We start from the raw sequence: 21,026 nt of genomic DNA, 5'->3' as shown, positions 1-21,026 counted from the left end.
AAAGAAAGTTTTCCCATAATACTCTCCGCTCCTCCTTTGGTCAAAGAATGTCAGGCATCGGAAAAATACACAAGACAAAGTAGTCCCTACTTTGTCTTATGTTTTAAAGAAAACTAGATCAGAAATAGAGAAAAGAACAGATTCTGAGAGAGGAAGAGAAAAGGATACAATAGGAGAAGACAAGTTTGATGAAACCGTGCTGCTTTAATTGTTGCTTTCAGTAGAAGTCATGATGTCACTTAAAGGAACGCTATAGTGTTAGAAATACAAACATGTATTCCTAATGCTATAGTGACCTGCTCACTAGTTAGGGTACCCTTTCCTTTGTGAAGGTAAAGCGAGGTTTGTTTAAATTGTTTCCCTTGCTGTGGTGCTTTCTTCATGATCAACCCTGCCTCCTCCATCTTCAATCCAATGGAAAAGCAACGAGAGACTACTGTGCATGCACGGAAAAACACAGTCCGGAAACTATCTGATTGAATAGCCGAGTTTAACGCTGCTATTTACGAAGAAATGCCTCTTGTGCTTGTTTATGTGACAGCCACTAGGGGCTTGTTACCCTGGAATGCAAACATTACCGTTCCTGTTAAACGGCAATATTTTCAGCTTCTGGGTTAAAATGGCAGGGGCATGGCACCCGGATGCCTGTAGTGTCCCTTTAAATCCAGTGACATATTTCAGGGATGGTTTGACAAAGTCTACATAACTAAACTGTTTAATATTACCAGGGTCTTTTCAAACAAACCACTATCACAGTACAATTACACACGAGCTGCCTGTGAATTAATCACGTATTTCCCTGTTATCCACCTCTTTGGACAGTGTTTAAGTGATGATGTCATTACAATGAGTGGTGTAAAGGCCCTATCCACAGGTTACAGTCTCAAGGACTATAGTTATTCCGCTGACCTCCAGAACGTATATTTTCTGTCTTTATGGTAAATGTGTCCTCTTTTTAATATGTCATTGAAAATACACTTTTACATAGGATACGTAGAAGAGCCCTAGTCCTAGCAGGGACTCCTCTCTGCTTGATACTTCAAAGTACAATCCGGAACAAGCAAAATAGTCAAAGAATCTCCCCCCCCCCCCCCCCCTGCAACTGGATGACACACAACCTCTGGGGGTACAACTGAAGTTTATTGGGACATACACGGCTTTTATGCCCAGTCCCATGCAGGGTTTTTTAATCCCAGGATCCTCTGTGCCTGAGAAAACTCCTATAATTTAAATATCTGCCAGGTACAGAATATCCAACAAAATATCATGTACCTCACAACAAGTACATTCACTGATAGCCCCGATCTGAGTGTCCAACATATCCAAGAATCACTCTGATCGGTTCTGCAGAACGGGAATGGCATCATGGTAAAGTTTTGACCGGCCAGACATGAGGTGCTACCCCAAAACGGTTCCAGGGAAATTGGTGCCCTGGCTGTTCTCTGTTCATGAAGTTCTGGTGCAAAGACCATACAAGGGAATCTCTTTATTTCCGGATACGAATGCCCCCCCTATTCGGTATTTCATATATCCCGGACATCGTTCGTGTAGGTGGTTGGGAAGTGGAACGGCCAGTGTTCGCGCAAGTGCCTAGCTGAAAAGAGTTCCAGGCACTCGACGACCAAGTACTGATGCCCACGTTCGGGAGACAAGATGGCCACCATGCTCTCTGCCACGTGTTCGGTTATACGAACTGGTGACCACCCAGGGGAAGCCCTTATTGTTTCCCTTGCAGTGTAGCACTGAAGGGGTTGGTGTCAACGTTCTAGTGGGGCACAGGGGTGGTCCTCGTTTGGGAGACTAATGGATTCCGTTTGTATAAAGTCTCCTGAACGGACAAAGAGGAACCACATGAAATAACAGGGAAAAAATACACGAAAGGTGGAAGTTCTGCTACAGGGGATACGGACAGCCTTCTAATTAAAGGAAATATTTACATATAATTTACTGCTTTTTAGTACATATCCTTGCTCTGCTGCCATTTTATGACCCTTCTCTTTGGTCCGATCAGACTGAATACAATGTTTGTTTTTTGTGATGCATGTTGCTTGCACATGATGGCAAGCCTTGTGAACGCACTCTAACTCCTGATTAACTGCATGATGTTTGTAGTCAGTGGTGATTCCTACTAAAGAATGCTTAAAGATGGCCGCCCCTGCGTGGTAAGTGAAGAGATACAATCAAATGAATTTATATTGTATATGTAGGTTACAAAAGAATGAGCAAAAGTAGTATTATCGATATCTTTTACTTGGGAGGCAAACCATAATGTATAGAAGTACACACTGGGGTAACTGCATACTGCACCACTCCTGGTATTTTGGTACCTGAGTTACCGGACTAGACACAGTGATACTTTGTGGACGAACATTGTATCTGAAAAGACCAGCTACCCTCCTCTTCAGGTTGGAACCAATATTGATCAGTATAGTGAAATGTAACGTTTGTAACTGCAGATACAAAACAAAATCAGAGATTCACATACTAATATAACTACTCCAATTTGTGCGTAATGCAAACGCAGGCCTGAAGTACCCATGCTTTATAAGACGGCATAATAAAACTGTCAATGTAATCTCTCAACTGTAACTCCTATAACAATCAGCCAGGGGTGATGGGAATTGTACATCACACGTTCAGAGTATCAGAGGTATCCATCCAGCATACAGACGTAAGAAGTTATTAAATGTTTTAGGGGATTTGTGGGGGCCTTGGGTTCTACTGCAGCTGAAAATTGGTTTGATTTGGGCGGGAAAAGCCATAGGGTCCACTAACTTCGTATAAGGTTCCTAACCTTGTAAATGTAGGTTTTTGTGCTTAAGGTGGCGAGTTTCTGATATTGAACCAAGTGCTTGGTTTTGGTACCTATTTACGTAGCTGATGACTGATTTTTCAGATGGAGCATTCAGACGTCATGGTAAAGCAGATAGGTGCATTTTCTGAAGGCATTAACAACCTCACGGTAAGTCTTGCCACCTTATTACTCAGTAAGATTGCTATCCCTGGAATGTGGAACTATTGGACCTTCTCCATTAAAACAATGGGTGTTATTACAGTGACAATGCTATGATGTGGTTAGAGGTCCCCATTTCAGGACTGCTCATAAAGATGTATTCTGTTTTGGTAAAGGGTTAAAGGCGCAGCGATGAAAACCCTAATCTCTATTGATAGCCCCTACCCCAACAGGGACACTGTGTTCAAATGACAATGTGGGTTGTAACTCCCATCACTCTCAGCCAGGCTGACCATTAATGGAGTTGCAGTCCATGTTTTGTAAGGATCTCTGAACTGGCTGTACTTCAAATTTGACCTTTGATTTGATCCCCAGCAATTCCAACATTACTGAATAACCCTAACCAAAGTCATGCTTAGTGTGTGAACTGGGTCTTTATTCAACCGTCCAAAGCTCGACAAAGACCCAGGATTGGGTTGAAATGTTGCCTTTTCAATATATTCGATCATAAATAGCACTTTGATGGGTTGCCACTTGCCAAGTGTTATCTGATTGTTATGTTCCATAAGGGGTAGGCAACCTTCGGCACTCCAGATGTTGCGGACCACATCTCCCATGATGCATTGTCAACATTATGGGAGATATATTTCAGGAGCATCTAGCACAGGGGTACAGTCAGACTACAATTCATATTATGCTCTGCAAAATGAATTGACAAAATAGTTACATTAAACTTTTATACGTTTCCAAACCAGATTGTGATCAACCCCAGCTTGTGTACTTAGCGATTATATATTTTATTTTTAAATATTCTTATTTGCTTCTCAGAACATGCTCAGCCAAGATGAAATAATGAGTAATTACAGACTTTTAACTTCATACGATGCCTGGAGATAATGAATGCAGTTATTCGGTTTTAACCATTGGTGCTAAAAATGATCTGGAACCAAAAAAGACTGGACAAGCTTCCTAACAACAACAACAACAACAACAAAAAATGCTCATTTAAATGATGATGATGTTGCCAGATTGGAAACACGTTTTTGAAAAAGTCTCTGCAATGTCTGTGTAAATGCAAAATGGACAATGTTTTGTAACTTTTAAAGAAGCTGTACATATATTTAAATTTTTATTCTTATGGAAAAGTAGAGATCTCATCTAAAAATATATTTAAAAAAAATCTCTTAAAAAGATGTATATATTTTCCAGGGAGATCAATTGTGATTAGATTTTTGTCTTTTGTAGTCTGTGCATATGTACATATTTGCTGTAATTGACTTAATAGAAAATAAATACGTATCTTTACAATTATTGCTTAACTGTGTTTTTTACTTTTTTTGTATTTGTATCTTGTGAAAATGTATTTATTTAAAATCTAGATAAATATGAACTACATTTCCAAATGGCTAATTTGAAGAAACTCTGTCTCAGCTATAGCCACTCCTTGGCTATTGTAGTCTTAGTTGTGCTGTTGAGGTTTTTTTTTTTTTTTAATTAGACGTTTTAGCGAAGAATCCCAAATGTTTAACCCCTTAAGGACTCATGACATGTGTGACATGTCATGATTCCCTTTTTCCCTTTTATTCCAGAAGTTTGGTCCTTAAGGGGTTAATATACCTGCAAAAAAAAAAATCCTCAGGACCGTTTTAGTCCTTTTCAGTGTAGTAATGTTTTTTGACCACAAGGTGGCATTTTTTCAGATTTATAATAATGCTCCATTAGCAAGAACACAGTATCTAAGGAAAACACATTTTATTTATCCTTTTGTCTAACATTTATAATGTATTGCTGTACATGTACTGTTTTTTTTTTTTTTTTTATTAAAATGAGAATTGCCCGGGAATTAAGTGAATTTCACATTTAAAGGGACACTCCAGGCACCCAGACCACTTCTGCCCATTGGAGTGGTCTGGGTGCCAACTCCCACTACTCCTAACCCTGCAACTGTAATTATTGCAGTTTTTTTTATAAACTGCAATAATTACCTTGCAGGGTTAACTCCACCTCTAGTGGCCGTCTACTAGACAGCCACTAGAGGTCACTTTCTGGATTATAGCAAGGATTTTCCTTGCTAGAGCTTCGCCGGACGTCCTCACGCTGTGTGAGGACCTCCAGCGTTGCTCATTTCCCCATAGGAAAGCATTGAAATTCGTTTTCAATGCTTTCCTATGGGGAGCGCTAATGCGCATGCACGGCATAGCCGCGCATGCGCATTAGGTCTCCTCGGCTGGTGGGTGGCTATTTTGGCCTGAAATTTTTGAAATTTACATTGTCTCACTGTAGTGAATAACCCTGATAGTATTAAAAAAAACTAATTGTTTCACATTTAAAAGATTCCACATTACCAATAGTTTACAATTAGGTGGAAAATATATATAATTTAGGGAAACTAATAATCGCAATACTTTGTTTTTATAAATGTGGCATTCCTACTTTAGGAGCAAAAAATAAAAAATATCTAAAACAGTGAAATGATATCACAATAGCAAGAAACATGTCACAGAAATTCACAAGATGTTTGGATAATAAAATAAAATGTAAAAAAAAAAAAAGTCCTGAGCTGAACTCGAATGCCCGACCTCCTGTAGAGGTTATCATCGTTCACAGCTTAAAATGTATGAGTCCATTTGTAAAACGTAAAGTCCATTTATAAATTCAGAGTTCAGTGAGAACAAAAGCTCTATTGAACCTGCAAAATGGTTTTAGTTAGAAGGATTTCCTTACGGTGAACAATCGTAGTGCGTTATATGGCACGAAGTTCAAGGCAATTACGCACAAAACAGTCCGTGGTGGAGAGTTAACCATTAACTAGCAAAAGTTAGGTAAATAAAATCAAGTTGGAAATAAATCTTCAACTCAAAGGAGTCAGATTTTTCCTTTTTGGTTATATCAACTCAACTTTTATTGCGATAGTAAGAAAGTTTACAGATTATCAAAATTATTTAAAGGACCACTATAGTGTCAGGAAAACAAACTTGTTTTCCTGGCACTATATAATCCTTAGGTTTCCCCCCCCCCCCCCCCCCCCACCCTCAGGGCCCCCCTCCCGCTGGGCTGAAGGGGCTAAAACCCCTTCAGCCACTTACTTTAATCCAGCACCGGGCTCCCTCGGCGCTAGTGACCTCTCCTCCCCGTCCGACGTCACCTGAGTAGAGCCGAATGTACATGCGCGGCCAGAGCCGCGCGCGCATTCAAACCACTCATAGAAAAGCATTATTTAATGATTCCCTATGGATGTTCTGCGTGCTCAATGCGATTCTCACATTACGAGTCGGAGAAGCGCCTCTAGTGGCTGTCACTAGCCACTAGAGGTTGGATTGACCATGCTATGTAAACAAAACAGTTTCTCTGGATATCTTGGGATGTAAAAATAAAAAAATTAAAATTAACTGCACAGAAAGATGGCTGTACTGGCAGGTGTTAAAGTGTTTTAAAGTTTTAAAAAAAATAATCACCCTGAATCCTGGGGTAATCTGCGGAATCCTAAAAACAAACAAGCCAAGTAGCAACAGTTGCATTATTTGTGGAGTAACTTTATATCCATGTAATAGAGTAGGGTGCTAGGGGAAACTGGTCGCACGGATTCCAGACACAGAGAATAAAATACAGAGAATAAAAATATCACTAAGTACCCCAATAAGTGCAGATTTTGCAATATAGGCTTCTCTCAATAATAGAAAAAGTAGCATTGTTTAAAAAAATAGAAAAACTAGAATTAAAAAATGTTTACAAAAAAAAACCTTAAAATATCCTTTTTTCTGTCAGTGTTTTGTGGAATGATGGAAGGCAACACCAGAGGGTGTTTTGGTTCTGATGAACAAAGAGCTTGATCTGGGCTAGTAGGCAAATCTTCTATCATCGGGGAAGCCTAGTTTGGTCAGGTTGTCTTGACACGCAAACTGTATCATCGGAGGAGGACCACACATAAGCACAAGACCCTTGTCGGAAAGAGATGGCAGGTGGGCTTTAATCATATCGGCAGTGACAAATCCTGACCCGTATTTCCACCCTGTTAAAAAGGAGCAATGGATTAACAAAAACATTCAAGTTAAAAAGAAACACCTCTTAACCAACTGTGTATTTTAGAGCAGCCTTTCTATGTGTCCAGAAGATCAGGCATTCCACAACTACAAATCTATTCACAAACAGGACTATACATAGGACACAAGGAAACACGTTTAAACTGGAAGAAAGGAGATTTAGTCTAAAGCAAACAAAAGGTTTCTTTTTTTTTTTTTAGAAGTAAGAACAATAAGAATGTGAAATTCTCTGCCTGTAGAGGTGGTTTTATCAGAGTCTGTACAGATGTTTAAACAGCTATGGAATGCATACTTGCAAAAAAATTGTATTCAGGGCTATAATTTTACAATAGCTACTTCTAAATCTGACTGCTATTCTGAGGTCATGAAGGATTTTTCTTTCCTAATTTGTTGCAAAATTTGAAGCGGTTCAAACTGTTTTTTGTTTACCTTTTTTTCGATCAACAGCAAAAACAGATGTGAGAAAGGTGGAACTCGATGGACGTTATGTCTCTTTTCAGCCTATGTAACTACGTAAAATTAGCTAATATAACTAAACATCGCTTAATATCCCAAGTGGTTTTGCAGAAGAATAAATTTTTTTATGCACACAGAAATTTGGAGGCAAAGAAAGGTGAGTTCGGATATACAGAATATACTTTTATTTTATGGGGTATTCCATACCATAAAAGCAATACACATTAGATTATACATTTTAGGTTGTATAGCCACTGTCGGGGTGAGCAGTGTGCTGTAATTTGGGGGGCAGAGGGTAATAATGCCAATGGATTGGGAATCACTTGGTAACTATATTTTGTAAAGAGCTGAACACTTATCCCATTCATTGTATAAAATCTTACCAGTAGGTGGCCGATCCAAGGTGTACCAAAGCTTAAATTGGTCAGGGTGATTCTTGGCAACGGTTTCCAATTCTGGACGCAACAGAATGTCTTCTTCAGTCTGTGCAAAGAACATAAACAACAAATTAATCTTGGACAGAAACACTATAATGTACTTAATAAACACAGGAAGATAATAAAACACACAGGAAGATAATAAAAAACAAAATTGTAGTGAAATGTTTTAGGAAATGCTAGGAACTGTGTGGCTGCAGAGCTGCTATACTTTGATGAGACACCAAGCATAATAGAAATTGTCGTAGTCATTTGAAAAATGAATTTCAAAATATTTGTATTGCAAAGATTTGCAGAGCTTGACTTTTTTTATTTTTGCAATTTAAAAAATAATCAATTTGACGGAAAACAACCCATTCTGGCTGCAAATTAGAATTCGTTAAAACTGAGCATTGTTAGTTTAACACAGTGCAAGAAACACATATTTCAGTTGGCATTTCGATATGTGCTGCGGAGATCTATTACCTGATTAGCGAAAATGAGGTAGCACTTGGTGTCATCACTAGGATCCTGGGTAATGTGACGTATCAACTGCAACATCGGAGTAATACCTGCATTAGCAGTGAATTCACAGAAAAATGATTTAGTTCACTAAAAGGTACATTTCCTTTGTTAAGATATTTGAGAGCATTTTGACACTATATGTACATGGATTTATCGCCTTAAATATGGCTTACATCTTTATGAGTGTTCATTTTACATGTATGATGTAAACGCAGAGCTGTACATTTGATAGAGTCCTAACCTCAACATCTGAGGAAAGGGATTTAGGGGTGATTATTTCTGATGACTTAAAGGTAGGCAGACAATGTAATAGAGCAGCAGGAAATGCTAGCAGAATGCTTGGTTGTATATGGATAGGTATTAGCAGTAGAAAGAGGGAAGTGCTCATGCCATTGTACAGAACACTGGTGAGACCTCACTTGGAGTACTGTATGCAGTACTGGAGACCGTATCTCCAGAAGGATATTGATACCTTAGAGAGAGTTCAGAGAAGGGCTAATAAACTGGTTTATGGATTGCAGGATAAAACTTACCAGGAAAGGTTAAAGGATCTTAACATGTATAGCTTGGAGGTAAGACGAGACAGGGGGGATATGATAGAAACATTTAAATACATAAAGGGAATCAACACAGTAAAGGAGGAGACTATATTTAAAATAAGAAAAACTACCACAACAAGAGGACATAGTCTTAAATTAGAGGGGCAAAGGTTTAAAAATAATATCAGGAAGTATTACTTTACTGAGAGGGTAGTGGATGCATGGAATAGCCTTCCAGCTGAAGTGGTAGAGGTTTACACAGTGAGGGAGTTTAAGCATGCGTGGGATATGCATAAGGCTATCCTAACTATAAGATAAGGCCAGGGACTAATGAAAATATTTAGAAAACTGGGCAGACTAGATGGGCCGAATGGTTCTTATCTGCCGTCACATTCTATGTTTCTATGTTTCTACATGGCAATAATGGATCGTGTGGTCATGTACCCACAAAGCCAAGCACAATACCCCACAATGCACAGAGTGAGCTATGCACTAAGGCATGTTTAGTTGGGCCTGGTTTGGCAGAGTACGGACAAGTAAATCATTCAATGTACACCTTTTTTGGCTGATTTTGTTAGAACACTATAAAGACAACATGTTAGAATGTATCTGAAGCCGTTCTTGTGCAGTACACATTTTGTGGCTGTTTGGCCCAATATAAGTTTTGGAATCATTATTAGCATGACATTAAATATTACACAATACATATATGTATTGATGTGGAACAAAATGTTCATTATGTACTAACATTTTATTACTTTGCAATAAAACAGAAAAGAAAATCATGGCTTTGTGAAGCTACCATTGCTACAATGTAACCCAGAACAATTGGATATGAAAATGCACCAAAGCTCCCAGGAAAATTTCTAAAAGGCCCCATCCCACAAATTCTAAAAAATTGAGATGCAATGGTTATTTACTTAAAACAGCACAGATAAACAACCCGTGTGTCTAAATAAAGATAATGTCCATCCACTGATAAGAGCTTACCTGTTCCACCTGCAAGCATCCCAATATGTTTTGTGTATTTAATCTTGGGTTCAGACTTCTTATCTGGTCTGATGGCAAATTTGCCTGAAGGAAACAGACGATCATTAGAAAGGACAAGATTTCTATTTGCTAAAGGTAATATTAAGCTTCAAAAAGGCACATCTGTCATAAAGTTTTCAGATATATCTGGGTAGGAGTGAGAAAATGGAATTACGTTTTTGGACAAGAAAGCGAAATATGGTAAGAAATATAGTCAAGAGCTGCCCAAGTACATGAGCCCTTGTGTATCACCTACAGGCTATATAGCTATAATCCGTATAAATTGATTCAATTCGTTATTTCTTTCATCAGAGAATTAGCTGGAGAATGTAATCTCTGTGACAACATAGTAAATACAATACGTCTATATTTATCAAAATATAGCCATCCTTCTCCTCTTCATTTGCCATTGAGTTTAAAACATTTTTTTTTTCTCTTTTGACATTTTTAATATTATTCAGTGGGATCTCTTCCCTTCTATTGCAGAGCTAGTGGTATGTCTATGGAGATTCTCTTTTTGTTTACATTTTTTAAGGACTCGCCTGGGTTTAGTCCTGGTCTTACCGAGAGGTCCCCGGTTATGAGCAATAGCTATTCTTTCTTTCTACAGCAGGGGCTTATCAATTCACATCAAGAAGCTCTCCAGTTTTGGAGAATCCGGCTATTTTTAGATGTGTGTGCAGTTTGTCTTTTTTTTTTTTTTTTTCCCTTTGGCAAAGGATAAGATTTCAATGACAGCTTCTATATATATATTTATTTATACACATACATTAGGTTATGGAAAACTGTGGGGTAAGTGGGCACGGAGATACCAAGCTCCAAGTGAGGAGGAGCTATTCTTTAGACTTAGAGCCATGAAATTATTAATGCTGTGATTTTCCATTGACATATCATTTAGTTATTGCTATGAATTTGTTAATTTACTATGAATTAGGACTCCCGTTCCCCGGTAACCATTCGAGTTTAGGAGTGAAATGCATCGGTAAAAATGTGAAAACAACAAAGACTCCTTAGAAACTCCTGCGCACTTTTGTCGTTGTAAAAAGTTAGGTCTCTCCTCTTTATGCTAAAACAATGTTGCTATGTTAATCAGTTACTTACAGAAAAGCGTCTCAATGATCTGCTTTAGAAAAAGTCCCATTATACATGGCAACATATTTGGCAAAACAATTCCCAAATTCCGATCCAAAATTACCATCATCTCTTTTTATATATATCATTTGATATGCTGATTCATCTAGATACCTTTCCCTTTGTAGACAAGAAGACCATTTGGACCCCGGAAATCGATGGTATCTCCTATTTTCAAACTGTCCAAATACTGAGACATTTTTCCTCCATCTGGGAATTTAGGGTTCACATTTTTGTAATAAACCTGTAGAAAAAATATAAACAGACATGAACCGGATGGGTAATTGCCTGAAATTCAACATCAAGTCATGTTCAATATCTTTGTTAAATTTATAAAACATTTAGTTAACATACATAAAAAAATATATTTGCTGAAGGACATTTGGTGCTCAAAGAAAAATCTATCATAACAATTTCTCCAATAATTAAATAAAAAGGAACAAACACGCAGTGTGTAATATACTATAAAACAGAGGTGCTATACATCATTGCAAAAACCGACAGCTTGTCAAATTACACCTTATCACACAAAGGACTGTTGGTTTTATGAGCCGTGGTAGTATTTGAGCAATTTGTATATTTGGGGAACAAAAAAAAAACACCCAGCAGTGTCGTTCAGCAGGTAGATTTTATTGTGGAGTACAAAAATGTAGACAACGTTTCAGTTCCCCTGAGCCTTTTTCACCTACTTTTTTGTTCCCCTCCCTGTTTTGGAGCACCCCAGTGGGAGAACTCCCTGAAAACAAAGTGCGTGTGCAAGGTCCTCTGAAAACTCCACAATGTTCATAGATTGCTTTATATAATATAACAACACTGATCGATGTTTTAATTTAATGCGGTGTCATCTATGGGAGAGAAATCCCATAATCTGCATTATAAAGCACTAGAACAAAGTCCTTCCTGTTTAGTTTACACGCAGAATGTCCTTCAACACATATTCATCTTCAGTCACCAGAGCATAGGGTAATAGAAAGTGAAATGATATCTCCAGTGGGGTTACTTGTAGCTGGTAACAGGGATATTCAATAAACTGTGAATTATTGGGACTAACCGTGAGTTTTACAGTTGGGGGAGTTGGAGTTACATTATTCATCCTACTCATTAAATTGGGTAAGGAGGGCAGCAGTGGACCAGTGGCTGTCTGAGGATAACATGACAGTGAATCTCATTTGTATGTCTCTAAGGGATTTAAATGGTCACGTCTAGCAGTGCTTTGAAGTGGTGATGGTGCCTGCAGCCTGTATATGCAGCGTTGTGCTTTGAAACGTTGCACATAGAAAGTTTAACCCATCTGGTCCTGGAGGCTTTGGCAGCCAAGAGTTCTGGGTTAGATCATGTCGATTTTGTGAAAAGTTGTTATTTTATGCCAGCACACACAGAATGCTGGTAACAGACAGTAGCACAGCGCCCTGATCTCCTTTTAGATTACCCTCGCACTCCAGCAAGGCTGAGGGAGATTAATTATTAGGTCCCCATTCACCATTCGACATGTAAAGAGTTAAAACCCCCTTTTTTTTTTTACTTACCTTAATTTCAGCTTTGAGGCTACCTCTGTGTTCACTAGGTCTCCTCCTCCTGCAATGTCACGGCTACTGTGGAAAATATTGCGCATGTACAGCACTCGCAATCCGCGCATTAAAGCTTCACCATAGGAAAGCATTAAACCAATTTGAAGACATTAGACACTCTCAGGCAAAGCGTGAGGACGTCCAACATCGTTTCATGGAACAAAACTCTGTTAGGTGGCAGCTAGTGCCTCGGAGACCTAACTCTGCAATGTAAACATTGTAGTTTCTCAAAAACTGCAATAGTTTACAATGCAGAGTTAAACAGACAGGGACATGGCACCCAGACCACTTCAATGAGGTGCCTTTAGTGTCCCTTTAATATTATTAATAGCTATCTTTGGAACTTCAGATGATCTACAGTAGTTGACCCATAGCTTAACTAATTTAATTAGATTCTTTCACTGTACACTATGCATGAGCACAATCAATTTGTTCCTGCACACTGGAAATGCCACTGTGGGGGTTAGTCCAAAAGGTACTGCTCCGGGTCGAAGAAGTGAGTCTTTGGCCTTTTGGTCACATCCGCTCACAGAGACCTTCAGTGTCTTATCTTCCCAGAGGAAAGGCCACATAGAGCACAACATGTTTATAGTTCCTCGAAATGTGCGAGTGGTTTTGGTTTTTGAATTGTTCCATTCCCATAGTGTTTTTCGTTCCAGTGTTTGTATTAAAATATTTGTAATTCAAAATACGTGTTTAGTACATCTACGACGTCACAAAACAGTTAAAAAAAAAAACCCAAAAGCATTTCTGGAAGCTATCAATTATTAATTTTACCTTCACAACCAAGTCAACATGGCCTTTAACTTCATCGCTAGACACAGGGGTGTATGCCCGGACCACCAGGGACCCATTGACCTTTGCAGAGAGATAGACATGTTGTCCTGGGGATAGACAAGATTAAATTAACACAAATAAACTTCAAAATGGATTACAAAAGCAAAATAGCTAAAACATGTCTTACATTGTAGAATTGTCTGACTGTACTGTGTTAAATCTAGGAGTAGCTTTGTCATGAGAGAGCAAAGAAATCTATCCATCATCATATAGGATGTATACTTTGTCTCTTTTAGTATTTTCAGTATAAAAAAAAAAAAAAATAAGGTCCAACAAGAACCTAGGAATGTTACCAGTGTGGGGACCTCCCTTCATTCTCCACTTTGGGTTCTTGAATTGGGCCAGGGGAATCATTGGCCCTAACCCTTTGGCCTATGATGGCAGCTTAAGGTCACATCATTTAAAAAAAAATTGCAAAAATAATAATATTTATATAAAATATTTTCAGTTAATGTTCAAGTTAAAGAAAGTCAAAGAAAACTCCCCAAATAGTAATAATGAAATCCACTGATACAAAATGACAACAAACCTCAATTGATAAGTTATGCCAAAAAATATTTTATTCCTATGATATCCGGTATTACCTATGGGGAGACCCAAAATATGCTCCGATGAAGGGAGACCAAATCGGAATCGTTTAGTGTCGTGGCTAATTTCCTGCACAATAATAAAAAAGAAAAATTAGGACATTTCTGTTTCTTTTTTTTCTTTTTTCAATTCTTTATTTTTGTTGTGCTTAAGTGAACAGATCGTCCTGCACCGTCACAACAACGAATGCAAGAGCATGCATGAATCACAATGAAACAGAATACATAAGATATTTATCCTCCTGAGTTATCACTTGCTTCATTACGCTGCTTCAGCACATTTTTAGATTTAAAATATTAGAAAACAAGAGTGAAAGGCACAGCAGGGTCACGTGAGTGTACGTCATAAAAACACGTTTGGTCTATATATGCCTATGGGTCTGGCCTGCCAACAACAAAAGAAACAAGTGATGATCCTTTACCAGCTAAAACATTGCAGCACATAAGAGATTAAAGTGTTAAAGATTAGTGTCGCCATAGGTTTAACATAGCTGTTATTCCTAGTTGTTTAAACAATTGGAGTCTATACGATTATTCAGTTATAAAACATGCTAAGTATACTAGGTTAGCAATTATATGTAACAGGTGCAGTCGTGGTATTTATCTAGCATTCAACGAGTGTAGTGCATTATTATGTTTAAGCATTTTCAAGTTTATATATACGTCTATGTTGTAGGTGACAGGTAATGAAAAAAAAAAAAAAGACTAAGCATGTTATTCCTAGTCCTGAGGTGGTTCGTGATGGTTAAGGACCTCTGGTTCTCTATCTAGACATCATTATAATGTGCTGGGTAGTGATCCGATTAACATAAAGGCCTAAAGCATAGGGTTAACACAAAACAAGTGAAACATAGATAAAGCGTGTCATGAGTGTCTACCAGGTAACTTGCATGGAGACATAGAAAAAAAAGGAAACAAAAGGGGTCTCTACGGTATTAGCAGGGCCGTGGGCTATGAGCTTCTCCGTGAGTCAGTTCGTGTTGTGTCAGCCGATGCCCGATCTGGAGGCATTGTTTGCCTGCTTAGGACGGAGGTCGCCAGTGTCAGTGAGCAGCCAGTAGCATGGACATTTCTTTTTCTATCACGTTAAATTTATAAGAAACATGCTGGGAATAAATGTACCTGTTTGTCAATAAGAGGTAGTGGATACTTGACATTGGGATCCAGAAGAGTAATTAACTTTTTATTGCCTTGAGATCCTAATGCTTTAAACAGGAAGATTAGCACAGTTATCCCAACTGCAGCTAGGGCTACTATCACACCAGAGTCCTGAAAAGGGGAATGCAGAGAATAAGTTGTATTATTACATGACTCTATTAACTGTGGTTCAAAACACATGTTGACGTACCCATCATCCTCAACCAGGAAACGTTTGACTGAGACTAATACGAGAGTTGCAGTTTGCCACAAGCCAGAGGTTTATTTACTCTGCATCTACTGTAGCTTAAAGGAACACTCACTGCCCAACACACACATAAAAAACCAATGCTAATCAAAACAAAAAACAGCGTGCAAAAGCTTCAGATTTCTTGTCTACAACCTATGCAAGCACTTCCATTCTTCCCCCTGTCCAGCCTTTCCGTGGCTGTCCAATCACAGACTCCCCAATGCAGCTCAATGACAAGTCTCTCATGAAGCTGCCTCTTGAGTTTATCTCCACTGAGCTAACCAACATCCTGTCTGTAAACATTAAGCCCTACCAATGTGGTGCTGGGAAAACAACATTTCTGAATTAACTGTTGTCTTATTTAGTAGGTAAACCCCACTGTGCATCTGGAATTAAAGTGCAAAGCAAATGTCTGCACTAGAGTGCAAGCTCTTAAGTCAATGACTATCTGGAGGGAATAACAAATATCAGGAGAATGCACCTAACTGATGGGTTACAGAAAGAGGTGGACACCAATGAACTATTTTGATTACAGTGTCTGATTGGCTAATTCAATTCTGTATGGATGCAGGGTACACAGCTGCACAATATATGTTTATTCACACTTTTAATGCATTTCCTACTTCCACTTGTTCAGTAACATTTCTGGAATAAGAATTAACATGACTTTATTAATGCTGAATGGACACAATGAGAATTGCTGGGCACACATTCCATTGGTTTCCATGGCGACAGCCCCATTCAGAACCTTGCACCAGCAATGCACATATTGCACAACCCCCTATTGTGTTTTATTTCCCAGAATCCTTTTCCAGCCTTGTCCAATCCCTCTTCTGAGTCAAACTATCCCTAGCCTGTACCCCGCCCATGGTCTGACACCACCTCATACTAACGTACAGCCCAATGCAGCAATCAGCCTTGACTTGGAACATTTCATTACTAATTTGCAACATTGTTTCTCTGAGTGTTTGAACAAATGCAAAGATATAAAATGTGTAAATAATGTCCAATGCAAAAATAAATAAATAACATTTGATTTGCAGTGTGTACCATGCAGCAATATTTAATTGCATGTGCATGTAATATGGATAATATTTGATATGGATAATATTTGCACATACTTACAGTACATCATTGCTTGGCAGTCTAAATAATACGATTACATGTTATATATTATTATTTGTGCTCGGAGAAGCCCAAACATTGATTTTGCTCCCCACAAACCTTTAATCCACTACTCCTGCATGTCTGTATGTAATGAGATGCTGGCAGTGAAGGGGTTAATTGTGTTGGACTGAATATGGGCACAGGTCCCCAGGGATGCCAGTAATGTGGGTCTGTTGGCACTGTTTGTGCCGGTGATCTGACAGTGTGTCTGCATGCTGTCATTGTCATTTGAGAAATGATTGTGCACTTTGTATAATTAGATACACTGCCATTGATACAAAGTAGATATTCTGAGTATAATAGATAAAATGACTTACCATGGCTGGGCTAGTTAGATCTACCGCTGATTCTAATATCAAGACACCAGGCTGTCTCTGGTTAAACCCCCTATGCCCTCCCTCCCATAGCATGCAAGCACCACCTCTCCCCTCCTATACTGCTTCCCACTGGATCACATCACTACTGGGTTACCTGACCAGAAGGAGGTGACTAGTGGGAAGGGGGTGACTGACAGGTGGAGGTAAAGCTAGTTTGTATGGAAATCCAACTCAGGAATATGTGACTGGCTGAGAATGATGGGATTTATGATTCAGATCGTCTGACTGCTGGAGTTCCCTTATTCCTGGTTTAACCCCTTAAGGATGGAGGCAATTGTACAAATTCTCAACCAAAACAAAACCAGGAATGTGAGCTACATGTCTATGCAACCGTAATTCACCTCTTTTATATTAAGAGCATCCACACTTATTATATATCATTGTGCTCAGGAGAAACAGGGATTTCAGTTCACATACATTATTTAGATATTAAACATAATTTAATATAAATAAGAGCTAAAAAAAAAAAAACTAAAATGTGTAAAAAAATTAAGAAAATTTAATTTTTTTTAGTTCTGCATGGCATTTTAACTGTGAATTTCGTAATACTGTTAGCTTTTACTGCAATAAAATACATGTTTGTGTTAAGTAGAGTCTCACAAGTACAACATTACCCCCACCCCTTCTGTAAGGCAGCCCAGGAATGAGAACTACTCCATCATGGGACACCAACTGAAAAAGTAGACAACCCAGGGTATTCAAACTGGGGTATGTCCCGTCATTTTTAGTAGCCACTTAGTCACACACCCTGGCCAAAGTTAGCGTCCATGTCTGGTTTTTGCATTTTTTTTTTACACAGAAACTGCCCTTTCACTGATGTTATCATCATCGTTTTATGTTTTACTGCTCTGCAACACTCATATATTAGTGTTCAGCAATGTCTCACAAGTATAACAGTATGTCGCCTTTGACAGAGCATGGCAACCTTCGTAATAACATTTCCACCATTATGGCATACCATTTTCAAAAGTAGGCAACCCAGAGTATTCTAAATGGTGTGTATTGAGATGTTTGGCCTAACCACTTAACAAAAATGCTGACCCCATGTAGTAGTCATATATTTTTGTGTGTGTTTTTTTTCACACATGAATTACATTTTCACAGGAAATTTCTCTCGGAATGTCCTCTGGGAAAATACATATGATTTGTGCAGAAATCTTAGATATAAAGTACTGCAAATGTTGCTTTCCTGAAGACACAAAACACTGATAAAACATTTCTAGCAGTGGTTTGCCAGCAAATGGGTCAAACAGCATGTATGAAAACCTGGCTTTTATGACATCATAAAATAGAAACACAGACTAATCATGCAATACTTCCAGTGATACACATTATTAACAGCGTGTAGAAGAGAGATCCTGTCCTGCAATAACTTTCTAGTGACATCAATTAGTAAAACGGAATTATATCAGGTCACTGAGCAGAGAAAATCGTCTTTGCAATCAGCGTCTTGTGAGTCCATGGATAATTATAACAGGCTGTGTTTCATGCTCTACATGATTGTGCTGTTGGATGTGGTTCCCTCTCTACCTATTTTTCGGAGGTATGTGTTCTTCTTACCCTGCTGATAAATTGATAACTCGGCTCTATTTAAAGGAACACTCCAAGGACCATAACCACCACACTCCGTGCCTATGCCTCTCCGCAGCTGAAAGTGAAAGCTGGAGGCTGCTATTGGGAGTTTCTGTTAGCTCTCTCTATCCTGAGCTAAGTACTGCCATGCTGGGCCAACTTATTGGTGTCAGCTGATTGTTCGAAGCCAATGAGCTAATTCCTGCACTGCCAGGCTTATCTGAGGCAGAGGGCAGCGCCCAGGTAAGAATTCAAACCAATAACAATCGGTGTGACTACTTAGATTGGGGGTGGAGGCACCAAGACTCTCCTGGCACCATAACCACTACAGTAACCAGTGGTTATAATGCTTGGAGTGTCCCTTTAACCCATATGATGTCCTCATTGCGTGGACTGTTCTAATATTTCTTTTTTTTTATTATTTCAGGAGCGTCGAATCGGATGACGAGATCCCCTTGGAAATACCAGTTGAACATTTTGGGCTTGTGGATGGTAATGATTCCCGTCTTTGCAGAAATAAATGGTCAGAATTAGTTGTTAAAGTGAGACGTGTCAGGAATTCTAAGTGAGTTTGAAGTGGATTTCAAATTTATGGCCAAATAGCTGAACAAGAAGCATAGCTGACTTGGAGAATCGTTCCACTTCGGGGATTTTAGTGGAACATTTCACAGCAAGTCTCAATTTAGTAAATAATACTAGTAATGTTTAATAGTCAACATCAAAGTAGTATTTGCTCAAAATAACAAAACCTTTCCCATTCTGATATTTTGATCTACATTTGGAAGCACAGATTGCATCAAATCCACAAATCAGTTTACCGACCAGGCATAGGCAACCTTCGGCACCCCAGATGTTATGGACTTCATCCCCCATAATGCTCTTACAGCTATAGTGCTGACAAAGCATCATGGGAGGTGTAATACAAAACATCTGGAGTGCCGAAGGTTGCCAATGCCTGGAGTAAACCCTTCTAGACACTATTCTAGACACTATGCTGGCCAAGTTGCTACAAAAGATAGACCAAAAGGTATTGTAAATAACTACTTCACATTTTGTCACTGTGTGTAATAACATATCTTTCTTTGTAGAAAGTGGGTTTTTACCAAGATATCCTTCATTGAAGCATCGAACGACCCATAAGCAACCAGAGAGTCTGAAAAGGGCTGGGAAAAGTAAAAGAGATGGACCAGATATCGGGGAATTCTACTACGATGACATAATGTAAACCACGCTCCACAAAGGTTTTTGCTGAATCTGGCACAAAATCCAAACTCACCAAGAGGTTTAAACTGGTGCAGATAAGCCATGGAGTATCCTTTACAGACCAGGTGACAACCCCCTTTAGACACAGTCTCCAACAAGCATTTAATGGCATAAGGAAAAATACACCACCATTGTTTCTCAATTAATTTTGGTGTACGTGTCTTGTTTTGGAAAATATCTAAAGTATGCATTAAAATAAAAATACAGTCACTAACTACCCTGCTTTCCAGGTTCCTCCCTTTAACATATTATAAAAATGAAGATTTCAAGGAAACTCAGCAGTTTTATAAAGGTTCTAAGTGGTGTCCTCCCCGCTATCAATATGTGAGAGAAGCACTCGATTCAATTCTTCTCTAAGAGAAGCATTGCTTTCTGCATTCTATTAGCAGGGAGATCTTCCTGGGTGGGATGGAGCTGCAGAGGAGAAACCCTTTTGCTGCTAAATTTCAGACAAGTGAACATTTCAATTAAGAGGAAAGGGGAAGCCAATGGGGGGCCAGGAGTAACAGTAACATTCCAGTATTATGAATATATGTATTGATTTATAGCAATGGACTGCTCCTTTAACTTACACTGATATATTGTGGTTTTCCCCAACACCCTTGAAAACAAACAGGATTAGATTTGGCCTTACTTAGAGGACACACCTGCCGCAATGTGGTTTGATTATTTCATGATCTCTTGTGTTATTTGGCAACACATCAAAAATATGGGTTTTAGGAGTTGCTGCTCCTCCTCAAAACTAAACAAAGTTCCATAATATGTTTGCTGTGAAAAGGTAAAGCTATTTTCTAACAATTTCTGGGGCCTCTTTTTTGCCATGTGTCAGTCTGCCCCAGCTCTGCCCTCGCTGTCTCTCGTTGTAGTTTTCTTTGTGATGAAGTAAGGAGCCTGCAGGAAGTGATTGATAGTAGCAGTCAAACAATTGAATTACAATCCTCCTCGCCTCCTGCTGCAAAGATCGCTCTTCTTTTGTCATCTCATGAAGTTACTGAAGACACTGTGAGCAGGAGAAGAGACATTGGTCCCCCAAAAGGCACTGTTTTCCCTGTAGCCAACCACAAGGCAACATAGCTCGTTTGAGTAGGGCCCTCATCTACCTACTGTTCCTGTGTAATTGTCTTATTTATTGTAAATTTCCCTCCTTTCATAATATTGCAAAGCGCTGCGGAATTAGTT

At 38.8% G+C, this 21,026-nt stretch overlaps 3 protein-coding genes across 5 annotated transcripts in view; 2 read left to right on the top strand and 1 right to left on the bottom strand.

The window, feature by feature from the left end:
- The window catches only part of PPFIBP2 (PPFIA binding protein 2), a 152,117-nt gene extending 148,168 nt beyond the window's left edge, over window positions 1-3,949 (top strand). For 2 of the 3 annotated variants that reach the window (XM_063437799.1, XM_063437800.1), the window contains 2 exons: window positions 2,897-2,962; window positions 3,782-3,949. In XM_063437799.1, the coding sequence (XP_063293869.1) occupies window positions 2,897-2,962; window positions 3,782-3,850 (135 nt within the window). In that variant the 3' untranslated portion in view covers window positions 3,851-3,949. The remainder of the gene's footprint in view (window positions 1-2,896; window positions 2,963-3,781) is intronic. The other variant, XM_063437801.1, reaches the window with a different exon arrangement.
- Window positions 3,950-6,646: 2,697 nt separating this feature from the next.
- On the bottom strand, window positions 6,647-17,029 carry LOC134579117 (NADH-cytochrome b5 reductase 2). Its single transcript, XM_063438291.1, has 9 exons — window positions 16,953-17,029; window positions 15,204-15,350; window positions 14,079-14,151; window positions 13,435-13,541; window positions 11,204-11,333; window positions 9,920-10,003; window positions 8,352-8,437; window positions 7,833-7,932; window positions 6,647-6,962 (listed from the first exon to the last, which is right to left on the bottom strand). The coding sequence occupies exons 1-9, from the start codon at window positions 16,953-16,955 to the stop codon at window positions 6,790-6,792; spliced, it is 903 nt and encodes a 300-aa protein (XP_063294361.1). The 5' UTR covers window positions 16,956-17,029; the 3' UTR covers window positions 6,647-6,789.
- A 1,339-nt stretch (window positions 17,030-18,368) lies between these two features.
- FREY1 (Frey regulator of sperm-oocyte fusion 1) lies at window positions 18,369-19,965 on the top strand. Its single transcript, XM_063438292.1, has 3 exons — window positions 18,369-18,555; window positions 19,012-19,076; window positions 19,673-19,965. Exons 1-3 carry the CDS (start codon window positions 18,473-18,475, stop codon window positions 19,807-19,809), a joined length of 285 nt encoding a protein of 94 aa, XP_063294362.1. The 5' UTR covers window positions 18,369-18,472; the 3' UTR covers window positions 19,810-19,965.
- The last annotated feature ends 1,061 nt before the right edge of the window (window positions 19,966-21,026 follow it).

The sequence above is a fragment of the Pelobates fuscus genome, chromosome 12 (genome assembly GCF_036172605.1).
Source record: "Pelobates fuscus isolate aPelFus1 chromosome 12, aPelFus1.pri, whole genome shotgun sequence".
Classification (NCBI taxonomy): domain Eukaryota; kingdom Metazoa; phylum Chordata; class Amphibia; order Anura; family Pelobatidae; genus Pelobates; species Pelobates fuscus.
The sequence above is the reverse complement of the archived record's forward strand: the minus strand, read 5'-3'. Positions and strand labels throughout refer to the sequence as shown.